The 12,614-nt window shown below is 39.8% G+C and overlaps 1 protein-coding gene across 1 annotated transcript; it reads right to left on the bottom strand.

The window, feature by feature from the left end:
• Window positions 1–23: 23 nt before the first annotated feature.
• Window positions 24–12,341, bottom strand: LOC117745954 (amyloid beta A4 precursor protein-binding family B member 1-interacting protein-like). The gene is made up of 13 exons (XM_034554597.1): window positions 12,301–12,341; window positions 9,454–9,513; window positions 7,777–7,852; window positions 7,031–7,236; window positions 6,871–6,942; window positions 6,625–6,784; window positions 6,369–6,490; window positions 6,206–6,280; window positions 5,503–5,646; window positions 3,035–3,145; window positions 838–936; window positions 590–674; window positions 24–194 (listed from the first exon to the last, which is right to left on the bottom strand). Exons 1-13 carry the CDS (start codon window positions 12,331–12,333, stop codon window positions 61–63), a joined length of 1,377 nt encoding a protein of 458 aa, XP_034410488.1. The 5' UTR covers window positions 12,334–12,341; the 3' UTR covers window positions 24–60.
• Between the last annotated feature and the right edge of the window lie 273 nt (window positions 12,342–12,614).

The following is a 12,614-nucleotide window of genomic DNA, read 5'->3' as shown; positions in this document are numbered from 1 at the left end:
TTCAGACGTGCACAGGAAGGCTAAACGGGCTTAAGCCAGGTTGAAGGAGGGGAGGATGTGTCAATATTGTGCAGGAGGAGGAGGAGGAGGAGGAGGAGGAGGCGGGATGAAGTCAGGTGGTGCCTCATGTGGATTGTCCTCAAAATTTGTGGTTTTGGGTGGAGCTGGAACTGTCTGTGGGCTGTTGTATCTGCCTGTAAAGACAAATAATGAATTCCAGATTTTTAATTGTATTCCTATTCTATATTATTTTGTTGAAAATTCCTACTTTCCTACAGTTTTCGTCATTGTTTTTCAAAAGCAGTTGTATTCTTACCTGTGCCTGTATGTACATATAAAACTGTCAAGAAAGATGTTGGTCTTAAGTACGTCAGAATTCTCAGAAAGGTATAATTTTGCTTTTATTAAAGTTAAGAATAAATACCATGCATGCAAATGTTCGACTTTTAGGTTGAATTCTGATTTGGAAGGAATAGTTCAATCTAAACATACAAACATTGTATACTGCCCCCACAGGGACTTACTTACTTTAGGTTTCTTAAAGCTTCGAAGAGATTACAACAGCTCCTGTTGTAATGTGTGCACTCACCTTTGTGTGCAGCAGAGTGAAGAGGTTGCAAACTGGAGGCTCTCTTCATTGCAGCCTGGTAGTTCTTGTACAGGACCGTCCCATACTGAGCACATAGACAGTGGACACACACTTTGCTGGAGATGAAATGTCTATATTTGCTATTTCTGTCCATTAAATTCCTAAATTTGAAGCTGAATTGAAAATAGATTTATCATTGAACTGTTCACATGGAAGTGACTTGTGTTACTGACAGTGTTGAATCTGACCTTGGCTATTCTGATGGAGTTTACCCAAAGCAGCAGTGTGTGTTCGTCATCACAGCACAGGAACTTGACGTAGTGCGACTCTTTCTGGATGCAGGGATGCTGGGGAAAGAGTGCATGCAGAGAGAACATTGAGGTTCAAGGGCCATTCCCTTGATTTAGTATTGCACTTCCATGAGGTTAGGGGGAATTGAGAGAGGCATATATATCTTTATATATAAATATACAATGGTCAAAACTGATGCATCTCTGCTGCCAGTTTGTGTATTTGTAGTACATGTATGATTCAGCAGAGGGCAGCTGATACCAAGCTGCTGCTGCACTGTGGAACCTCTCTTGACTTATAACAGGACCAAAAACATGTTTTCACCAGACATGAGAGTGGTCACAATCTTCTTATCTAACTCTCGGAAAGAAAGCAAAGTTTATTTATTTGAAAGTTTTTTTTTGGTCTATCTAAATCCCAACAACATTATGGTATTTCCCAAATTGATATATGTGCACTTCAGTTATATTGAATTTTAAAATAGAAAAATATTGGAAATCCTTTTTTTTATTACGTAAACTATATCACTTTGTTGCTTTGTCAAGTTTCTCACGGTTGAGAAGCAATTCTCTGAAATAACAACAAGCCAGAAATACACAATGTACTCACAGGTCAATGAGTCAAAACCAGTAGAGGTTTGTTAGTTTCTCTTCAGTCATCTCACTTCCCCTCAATGTGACAAAGCTGTAGCCAGCAACACTTTTTTTCTGACAACAGCTCTTTATCTGTTGCTGCTTATGAGTGCAGTTGTGTAACGTCCTCCTCTCGTTATCTTCAGCCTCCCTCTCAATCTATGCTCACGTTGGTTTGATGTAGAAAGCACCATAGTGGAACTGGTGTGATTTGAAAGTGCTCACTGTAACAATCCTGGGGTACTTTGTTTCCTGTTTTATTTTGAAGTGTGTGTCATGTTTGGTTTGACTTCCTGTTTTTGTGAGTTTTCTCGCCTTTTTGATTGCCTGCTCTGTCCTGAAGTCCCTCAGTAGTCACTCACCTCACTTCCCTTGTTAGTCAGTCTTTATTTATAGCACCTGGGTTCCCGAGCTCCTTCTTGGTTTGTCATGGCTGCTGTTTGCAGTTTGTTAGCAGTAACCTGTCAACCCGCATGGACTCTTGTCAACTGGGAGATCAATTTTATTCAAATAGTGAAGTTAATCTATACCGCTTCCTCGGTGTTCTGCTTTTGGGTCCGATCAATGTTCAAGATTTCACTGCACCATGGCATCAATGTGATCTGAGGCTCTGTTTAAAACACAAAGTCTATAAGCACTGCAAGGTGTGCTATAGTACGATCCGGCATGCCCTTCAAATGGAACAAAACCACACACACACACACACACACACACACACACACACACACACACACACACACACACACACACACACTACCAGCAGCAGCCTACATGTTGTTCCACTTTATTCATACATTTTTCTTATTAAATTAAACATTATATTCCATGATAAAATACCACAAAGGGTTGCAAAGTCCATATTGACCACCAAGATGTTAAACCCTGCTAAACCTCTGCCCAACTGACTGCTTCGGTCCTCCATCATGTTCTCTCTCCTGTGCTTTGGTGATCTAAACTGCATGGGCAACACAGCTTTATTTAAACATACACTGACACACCTCTGACCATGTGGTGGTCTATGGTCTCTCCAGAACAAGTATATTTGTCAAATAGAAGAAAACGAAAATATTTTTTTGTAGACCCGTCCGCCTAAAATCACAACCTTTTTTGGTTAATGAACCTTCCCAAATGTCTAATTTCCACCCATTGGTGATGATTGGCATGTGAGAAAGGATGACGATAAAAAAACAGAAACCAAATTTACAGCTCTCAAAAGGTTGTGTGTTTGTGTTTTGGGGGGCTGTTGAATACAATCTACTAGTAAATCTTCTGAAAGTGCACAAGCAGAAAAAAAACACAGATTAAGAAAGAATTTTAAGAAAAAAAAATAGCAGTTGCTCCAACCAGAATTGGGTGCTGCTTGTTATTTATAGTTTCAGACGTCAGCCAGCGTTAGTTTTTCTCTTCTCTTGTCAAACCAGGACACACATTTTAAAATATCCACCAGGTACATTACACAAATGTTCTCTGTAATGCCTTTACCTTATTCCCCTTTTGGTGATCAAATATTTTTTTTGCTTACCTTTATTATGAAGCAGAAGTCGGTGGGAGCTCTGTATTTCTGTTTGTAGTTGTTGGTGGTGTGGATGTTGACTTTTTCCAAACGAACAAAGCAGATGAGATCGCTGATAGCCTGCCGGGCAGAACAAAGCAAACCATCACACTAACTGGTAGACATATTATTATGTGGATCATATTATACATTATTTATATTGTAGTAATATAGGTGTTTCTATGATAGATGAGTCTCTGGTTATCCTGAACATGTGCTCGGAGGGAATAGTGGAAAAAAGTATTTATACACAAAAGTAAATAGTCTAGTATTTTATCTGTTAATCCAGAATAGTTCTCCAGTGATATTTAAAATGTAGCATACATTGGAGTGGTCCAAATGCTGTTGATGAAATACATGTTCTCAATCTCATTTTAAGGTAGGTAAATCAAAATGAGAGAAAACAGTTTAGTGTAAGGACGTTTGTCTTCATCAAACTTTCAAAGAAAGCCCACCATGTCAAAGGACATATTTATTTTTTCTCTCCAAAGCGTTTCAACATTCCTTTCTATTTTTTATTTGAAGCACATCGTGTTTACATGAAACCACACTGACAGCGCTGCTGCGGTTTACTGGAAACTACAAAGTGAAGCTTCCTGGAAGTGTAAGTGATCCTAAGAGGATGTTGTTCTGACTTCCCTCAGGTTCCCTTACTTCTCACACCTTTGTCCACTTTTCTTCTTCCATCTCTTACCTTATCTCTAACTCGGCCTGCTTGAGGATCACAGCCCCATTATTTTCTCTACTTAATTTATGATAATAGCTGTTGTGTTTTTTTTTGTGTTTTTTTGTGTGTGTCTGATTTGTCATTTTCTACTTCCCCCGCCTATTATCCTTTCTAGATCTTCTTCTGCTTCACTCTTGTGTCCTGACCTCAGAAGATTCCTGCTGCTCTCTGGTTACGATTTGCACATCTGCTTTGCACAGTTTGCCCTCCATCTATTATTTCTTCTTGGATAATTTTGATGTTGTTGTTTGCCTGCATGGGTGGCATCTTTACTTTCTGTCTCAGTGTCAGAACGACTAGCTCGTCTTTAACAGTGGCGAGACCTCCATTCCCACTGTCCATCTTCATTTCTCTGTCGCTCTCTCTTGTCTTTTCCCCTCTGCTGTGCTTGGGCGCTCAGATGTAAGCCATCATGGACTTCACAGAGGGAAAACCATCTCTTGTCTCTCTGTGCACGTACTGCTACCACATGTAACGCAGAACAAGTTTTTATTCTTCAAATTTTCCGAACTGTACAGTTGTTAATAGACCGCATGAAAGACCTGACACCATTTGTCAACATTGCAAATGAATAGAGGCACCGATGCATTTTAAAAGCATGTCATGAGTTATAGTTGAGAACAATCACTACCACACATGTCTGCATGTCCAATATGTAGCTAGAGTTAGCAGCTGGTTAGCTTCGCACAAAGACTGTAAACAGGGGGAATAAATAGCATAACTCTGTCTGAATAGAAAGAAAAAATATCCCCACTATGACATTAACATTTCATATTTGTTAGTTTTCTAACATTATACGTGTTTTATAGGGGGTTATGTGTGAATCTTTGTGTCTGTTAGTTTAGCTAATGTGAGCTAAGCATGGAGAAACAACTAGCTTGTGTCATGTCCAGGAAAAGTTTTGTGTCTTGTGTCCATGTTGTCTCGTGATTTCCTGTTTTATTTTGAAGGTCAACTCTCCTCTTGTTTCAGGCAACTTGTTCCTTCCCCTGTGTGTTTCTCCTCTGGTCTGATTGTCTGCCTCGCTCCCGATTGTTTCCACCTGTGGCCTCACCCTGTGTATCTATTGTCTGCGTCTCTCTTTGTCCGGGGCCAGTTCGTCTTGTCTTTTGTGCAAAAGAACCAGCCATTCCCATGAAATTCACGAGTCACCAGGTTATGATATTTTGTTACTTTGTTCATGTAGATTTTCTGTTTGTTTGTTCCAGTTAATTAATTAAATGTTTTGTTGTTACTTTGCTTTAAGCCGTGCGTATGGGTTCTAGTCTTTGTTCGGTCTTGACAGCTTGGTGTAAAACCACAACTCTTTTTTTAAGGATTAAAAATATTATACTTAATAAGATTTAGATGGATTTTTTCAACCTTTGGGCAGAGGCTTTTTGCTAATAAAAGCTAATTGACTGATAGCTGTGGCCCCGTGAGGCATTTCCCAAAATGTCTAACTATTTCTTAGAGCTATGTATAGTAAAAAAGAATATTGAGTATAATGCAAATAAAGTGTTACCTTTTTTTGTCTTTTGTGGGTTGGCCCAAAAATCACCTCAACATAGGCATAACTGAGTATTTATCAGTTTCACTCATGACAATGTTCTCAAAGCTTTGTGTCGACGGGTGATTTCAACCTGCGAATTGCTAAATGGAATCTCACACCTGTTGTCTTGAATATGGTGTGGATTTCTTTCATAATTAAAAGGGATGTGATCTGCCATACCTTTGTCTTTCCCTTGGGTACATAGTAAATGCCTGAGGCCCTGAGCATGAAGTAGAGAGGTTTCCAAAGCTTTTTCCCAACTTCCTTTAGGTACAGCTTGCCCTCAAGATCAGGAACAATCTGAGTGGAACCTCCAAAATGCTCCTGCAGGGTCAACAATGACATGTTAAAAAGAATTATTTATCAAAGCCCATATTCAAACAACAAACGTTGACCAAAGTGCTTTCCAGTGATTTAAGATAGAAGAGCTGGTGTGGTTAACACAGTTGGTTAGTTAGATTAGACTATCAAGTTTTAAACCAGAGATCTCTTGCATGTGAACTTGCTTTTCATAGCAGAGGCCAAGAGTATTGATTATGTGTCTGAGTAGTCAGCAGGGTTTCAAGGTCAAACATTAGTTCTATTCTGGTTCGGCTTTAGGAAGCTTTTTGCCAGGCATGATTTTACATTCTCAATGTAATTCAGGAGTTAAAACAAGATTGCAAGTGCCAGTGGGAGGTACAGCTGGGTGTTGTCTGCCTACCAATGGTAAGGGATACTATGTTTTCTTAAATATGGACCCCATAGAATGCACATGTAGGGAAAATAAAATGGGGCCTAATTTGACCTTGTTTTAATAAATTTCGACCATGTTCAATTTGTGAAATGACACACAGCTACTTGATATATATTTCCAGTAATACGGCATGGCAATGTGGCTGACCTTGAGTAAGAGCTGTTTGGCTTGCTCGTTAATCCCACTCAAACATGCGTTCTTCTTTTTCCACATGTAAAATACCTACAGAGTGAGAAAAGCATCTTTTTAATTAACCGACTAAGCATTAAAATGCAATAAACCTTTGTAAAGAAGAAAACCCAGTCCTCGCCTGAGGGTCAGTGAACATCAAATACTTCTGAGGTCTTGAAACTAAATAGATTTTGTTTTCAGTGAAGCGAGTCCACACAGACAAGTGCTCCACTAAGTGCTCATGGTCCTCAAATCCTCTTTCTGAAATGATGAGAAAACATGTGGGCTGAAAACAGTGTCTCCTGCCTCCGTGAATGAATTTTCGTTGGCATGTGTTACATATTAACTGCATGTGGTCTGAGTCTGCGTATGTACAGCATACATGGTCATCTCACCTATCTGCAGCTCAGGGTTGGTCTCACACAGGCTCCAGTCGATGCTGCAGTCACAGTGTGTCTTCTCAAACAGCTTGTCCAAAACCTCTCGGACAGTCTGTCTCTCATCCACCATCAGTGTCTTGGAGCTGCCGTCGCTCATCAGCACCTTGACTATCAACTAGGAGAGGCAGCAAGCTGGGTTTACCTTAATCTGTAGGACTGCTTAGTTAAGAAATACACACACACACACAGCGGATGACTTACCTTCCTAACTTTGGCTTCTTTCAGCTTCTCCAGAGCCAGTTTAATTTTCTCTGCTTTTGTCTGGGGTTCGCTCTGGTAAAAGGAGAAGGAAGAGGGAATCAGTTATTATTTTCATAACATTACAACTATATTTGTTATGATCAGTGCCATACTGATTTACCATATGCAGCCCTTCAGAGGATTCAGCAGGGTTCGATGGTGGAGGAAGCGCAGCTGTTGGCTCAGGTTCCCGAGACATTGCTGAAGTTGCTGCACAGCTGCTGGTCTGTTGATCTGCAGGGAGTCGCCCATCTGAGGTGGTTGACTTTGACCCAAGGTCAGCCACCAGAGCATCCAGGTCGTGGTCCTCCAGTTCATTAAGAGACTCTGTAGGCACAGTTGTGGCACTACATGTTAGGGAAGAGGCCTTACAAGGGACCTGTCCAGGTTCAATCCCTCAACATCACACTGATGACAAGATTCTCAGAGCTGTTTCCCCGTTTCCAGTCTTTACACTAAGCTAAGCTAAGCTAACTGTCTCCTGGCCGAATCCTCACATTTAACGTACAGACATGAGAGTGGTCACAATCTTCTTATCTAACTCTCGGAAAGAAAGCAAAGTTTATTTATTTGAATTTTTTTTGGTCTATCTGGTATTTCCCAAATTGATATATTATGCACTTCTATCTCTCCTGGTTTCTTGAAGTTGGCGTGACCTTCTGGCGCAAGAAAAAAGAGTCACTCCCCGACTCTCAACTGAAAACTCTTTCAATATCTCTTCAAAGACTGGCTCACATCTCCCCCACTTCTACATCACACTTCCAGCCAGGGCAGTGTGACTCGTAGCTCATTGCTGATCTGGAGATTGAAGCTGACTATTCTTGCTTTGGATGAGAGCATCATTACCTGAAGGAGCACTTACTGTACCATTTAGGTCTGTGAAGCCAATGGAGAAGGTGCTGTCTGTCTGTGAGCCTGGGTCCCCTTCTGCAGGCAATACACTCTGCAACAAAGCAATGAGATGGTCAATTTACAACAGCTCACATCACCCAGAAATGACAGTTGTATTTTGTGAAAACATGTATTTAATTCCATTGGTTGATTTTAAAGACCTTTTATACAGAAGTTATGTGGGCTATATTTGTCCTTGAACCGCTCTGCATTGTTTAAATATGTTACATGATGAGCCTGTTATCTATCAGTGATTTTTTTTTCCGCCCTGTTATTATGCTCTGTTTTCAATCTGTTCCTTTTTAATAGAGGATATACTGCACTCAGCTTCAGGAATACAGATTTTTCTAAACTGTGAAGTTGATCATGCTGGAGCTGCTGCTGCTTAAATGACACATCCAAAGTCCTTAAAGTCACGGGTAAAGAAAACAACCAAATCCTTTTTGTCTTCTGGCTCCGAGGCAGTAAAGCGCGGACTCACTTTAAATCCTTTTGTTTCTCAGATTCTGATAGGATCCATGCTTTAATCAAAATGTTTTTCCTGCTAACTCTGTAGTCCATGGAGTGGTGTCTGTCACTGTGATGGCTTTCCAAGACGATGCATGCCAAAGTGACATATAGAGGCTTTTTCTTGTATGGCTGATGTAATGTTCCAGTCTGATCCTGTTCTCAGGGCTGCACTCATTTAGCTTGCATAAAGAGATTTGAAATGGACAATAAGGAATTGAGCCTCAAAGGTTGCATCAGTTTAAAGAGTGTAATGTTTTTCTTGGCGTGCCGCAGTTATAAGATGAGCAGCTTATGTGTGCTTAAGGGAATCTGCAACGATCGCCTGCAGTCCCATCCAGATGCGATGACTTCACTTCTCAGCGTCACCTCACATTTCTCTGTCTGATGCTTCAGTTTCAAAACAAAGACTGCCTATGTATTATCAGATAATGTCCAGATTAGTGACGTAAACGTTGAGTGATCTTTCTGATTCGCTTCTCGTTCCTGCTTCAAAGGCACTCATGGGAACAGTTGGCCATATTGTAATCTCAACTCATTTCATGTTTTGAGAAAGAATGCGTGCAAAGATGTTCGATATCCCACAATTGTTTCTCCGAAAATGCATCATGGGATGTGTTGTAAAAAAAAAAAGCATGGCAGTTCGGGTCGGATGGTCCACCAGTTTGGCCCAGATTGAAATATCTCAACTACTGTTTGATGATTGGATTGCAATGAAATGTCATGTAGACATTCATGGTTCTCAGAGGATGAATCACCATGGCTCTGATGATCCCTTGACTCTTCTGGCACCACCACAAGGTCTCTTGTAAAGACATTCATTAGGATATACTAATAATAACAATAGAATATTGTTACTGTGATCCTTTATTTTTCAAAGCACCATCATCAGGTTTCTGACGACATATAGCTACAAAACACACCTACAAAACATACCATCGTAGCACCTTTAAATGTTTTAACCTACAAAACAAAGACATTCCTACCAGCCTCAGTTGTATGATATACATATATGTATATATATATATATATATACAAATATATCCTGTAAACATTATACCTGCTAACCATCAACATGTTCGCGTTGTCACTGTGAGCATGTTATGATGAGGTTAGCATTTACCTCACAGCTGCTGTGCGACTCACCTCAGAGAGATGATCTATCTCTTCGAGCAGCTGTCTGAACATGGTGTCTATGTCGTCCATCTGAGAATGGTACAGCAAAACATTTTAAATGTTAGTACAGGATTAAACAAAAGGGTAGTAAAGCAGTAGCATCAGGAACTGAAAAACGTTGCATAATTTCAGTTCATTTTAAATTCAGTTTCTACCGGCACCATCTGTTGAGTAGTTTGCTTCTCTATTGAAAGGCCTGCATACATTTACCAAGTCCTGCATGACAACATTTTTGTGGTATGGAGATAAAAACCTTCTTGGACACATGTATGCCAATGCACATATACAGTTTGCATATGTCTGTCACAATATGCAAAAACAGAGATCACTCCACGAAAGAACCAAGCAGAAAGAGCGCTCAGTTCACTGCTCTGCAATGTCGTTGCTATTTCAGCGTGTGTGGCAGGTTAAAATAGTTTCCATGTCGTTCTGGCTGTGAAGCTGCACACGTTGTTTTCATCACCAGTAAACCAATGACCTTCATCTTCAGTAAACTGTGGAGTGAGGTGGTTGGAGAATACATATCTTAACATAATGACTAGTCATTTTAGATTCTATAAAATAAAAGATACATTTAGCACATTTGAAATATCTTCTCTAAATGAAATGACCCTATTCACTAATAACATCACGTTAATTGCATTGATAATTGATCATTTTTGGAAATAAAAAAGGGCTTCATTGATATCAAAGATTTTAATCAGGAACAACTTGATGGGTTTGACCATATGGAGGCGGTCCCGTGCCAGCTTTAGAGTCAATAATACATCTTGCATGTGGAGCGGCTTAAAAAGCAAACAGAAGAATGAGCTCTGTGCATCTCTGCTCTGTGTGGTTATCAATAATACTATATTGTAAAGGCGCAGCAGCTTGTGGCAGTATTGGTGGTAAGATTTACATCCAGCAAGTATTGGCACCTGTGTGGTGTCACGTCTTTACTGCGACCACTGTGGAGCATCATAGTTGCTGGACTACCCAGTTAGAAAGGGACTTCAAGGGTCCTGACCAAGCATCAGTTGGGGGTGGTCTGTCCAGTGTTTGATTCCGAGCACTTAGTGTGCAGTGAGTTCATCGGAGCTTTCTCACTGAAAAGAGTGTGAACCAAAACAGTAAAGCTGCAGCGTGAGGTGACAATTCTCTGTGGGTTTGTTACAATGAGTGACTCCTCTCAAATACAAGCAGTCATGTGATCCATTGTGAATATACAAGTGTTGATTATAGATACTTTAATACCATAGACTTGGTACAACAAAACATTTTAGTACAGGATTAAACAAAAGGGTAGTAAAGCAGTAGCATCAGGAACTGAAAAACGTTGCATAATTTCAGTTTCTACCGGCACCATCTGTTGAGTAGTTTGTTTCTCTATTGAAAGATATTTTAATACCATAGACTTATTTATCTGACACAGGTTGGATCACATTGTGAATGTAGGTAAATGTATCATCTCAGAAAGAGTGGAAACTCTCAGAAGTAAAAACCTGTGTGACTCTAAGTATGCGACGAGCATAGCGGACATCTGATTTGCTTTGTTTAACTTTAATCTGATACATTTTACACATTAAAATCTACAGCTGGAAGTATGCAAAGTGCATATTCTGGCCTGTATACAGAAACTCATCTGTGCTGTTTGAGATATTCATACTTTTAAAGCCTATATATATATATATATATATATATATATATATATATATATATATATATATATATATATATATATATACACACACACACACACACACATGGAGCCTAATGTGCATAGCGAGACACATACAGTATACAGTCCTGCCCGTACTGTTCAGTCTCATTCTGTGTTTATGCTGAAAAGTAAACAGAGCATCCATTTAACTGTAATGAGGTGGAGGGGGAAGTTGAGAGGATGATAGTAGACTAAGTTTTACTTCCATATGAAAGTGAATTTTGTTAATCAAGAAGGCAAACTTTACCTTTGTGACTTCTCAGGACTTCTTGTGTGAAAGTCAACCCTAACTTCTGTTTCTGTAACTTCTTTAATGTATATCGGTACGTCTGTTCAATGGTACCCAGTGATCCCTAACATGTGCTCATCAAAGCGTGCATGACAAAACCCCCATTTGTTTATGTTTGCCATAGTCTCATCAGGCATCAGGCAGATTGTTGCTGCCGTCTCCCACTGTGGTCTCACACATCAACAAAACAAGGACCTAAACAGGCAAGCATCAGGCGGACGGGCCCCAAAGACAAATAGCGATTTACTGAGACTTATATGCATGAAAGGAATCAGAAAGCGTTCCCTGTTCACAGTAAACCACCATGTTTTTTTCTTCTCTTGTGGTCGAGAGCTTCTTACTGTTTTCTAATTAGTTGCACATCCATCCACTGGCGGCTGTGAGAGGACATGTGTTTGTCCTAAACAAAGCTGATGTGGCTGCTCAAGTATTTAACTCTTAAAGGGATGATGAGAAGGGAGAATGAATATATATATACATGTATATATATTACATGTCATTTAGCTGACGCTTTTATCCAAAGCGACTTACAATCATGTTACATTAATACACTGTAGACACAGCTACAGGGAACAATTCAGGGTTAAGTGTCTTGCTCAAGGACACATCGAGGGCGGGGATTGAACCACCAACCCCCTGATTGAGAGACGGACCTGCTAACCACTCAGTATATATATATATATATATATATATATATATATATATATATATATCTATCTCATCATAATAAATACTATTCATATGTTGATTTATTATACAGTTGCCATAATACATATCTACCATTTATAAACGTCCTTAAAAAACATTCACTATTATTTGAAGTTCTTACCTTCTCTGTCTCTTTCACACATGGGAGCATCATCGAGTGTGTGAGTGCTAACACTCAGAGGTCAGTCTATAAGAAACCACTTGAGCATGTGACGTTGCCTCCACTGCCTCTGCAGATATTAACTGAACTTCCTGTGGTATCAGGAAGTAGATTCGACGGCATTTCTTATAAAGCAGAGTAACGTTTACTTTATGTTGAGGCACTGTACCACAGCTACTGACCATGATGTACTTGCCTTTTCTCTTCATTTCTTACAGTACACAATCATGATAGAGCCACGCTGGTGTCACCCCCTATTTTGCCTGACTATGTAG

This window comes from Cyclopterus lumpus, chromosome 17 (assembly GCF_009769545.1).
Source record: "Cyclopterus lumpus isolate fCycLum1 chromosome 17, fCycLum1.pri, whole genome shotgun sequence".
NCBI classification, from domain to species: Eukaryota; Metazoa; Chordata; class Actinopteri; order Perciformes; family Cyclopteridae; genus Cyclopterus; species Cyclopterus lumpus.
This window is presented reverse-complemented; position numbering and strand designations above follow the sequence as displayed.

What these genes read in the sequence shown, in the direction of transcription:
- LOC117745954 (XM_034554597.1), bottom strand. Translation starts at nt 12,333, where the DNA reads ATGATGCTCCCATGTGTGAAAGAGACAGAGAAG. An exon ending in CAACCCTGAGCTGCAGATAG is followed by an intron (nt 6,491 to 6,624) that starts GTGAGATGACCA and finishes TCATCATTTCAG; the next exon opens with AAAGAGGATTTGAGGACCAT. An exon ending in ACTCCATCAGAATAGCCAAG is followed by an intron (nt 675 to 837) that starts GTCAGATTCAAC and finishes CTATGTGCTCAG; the next exon opens with TATGGGACGGTCCTGTACAA.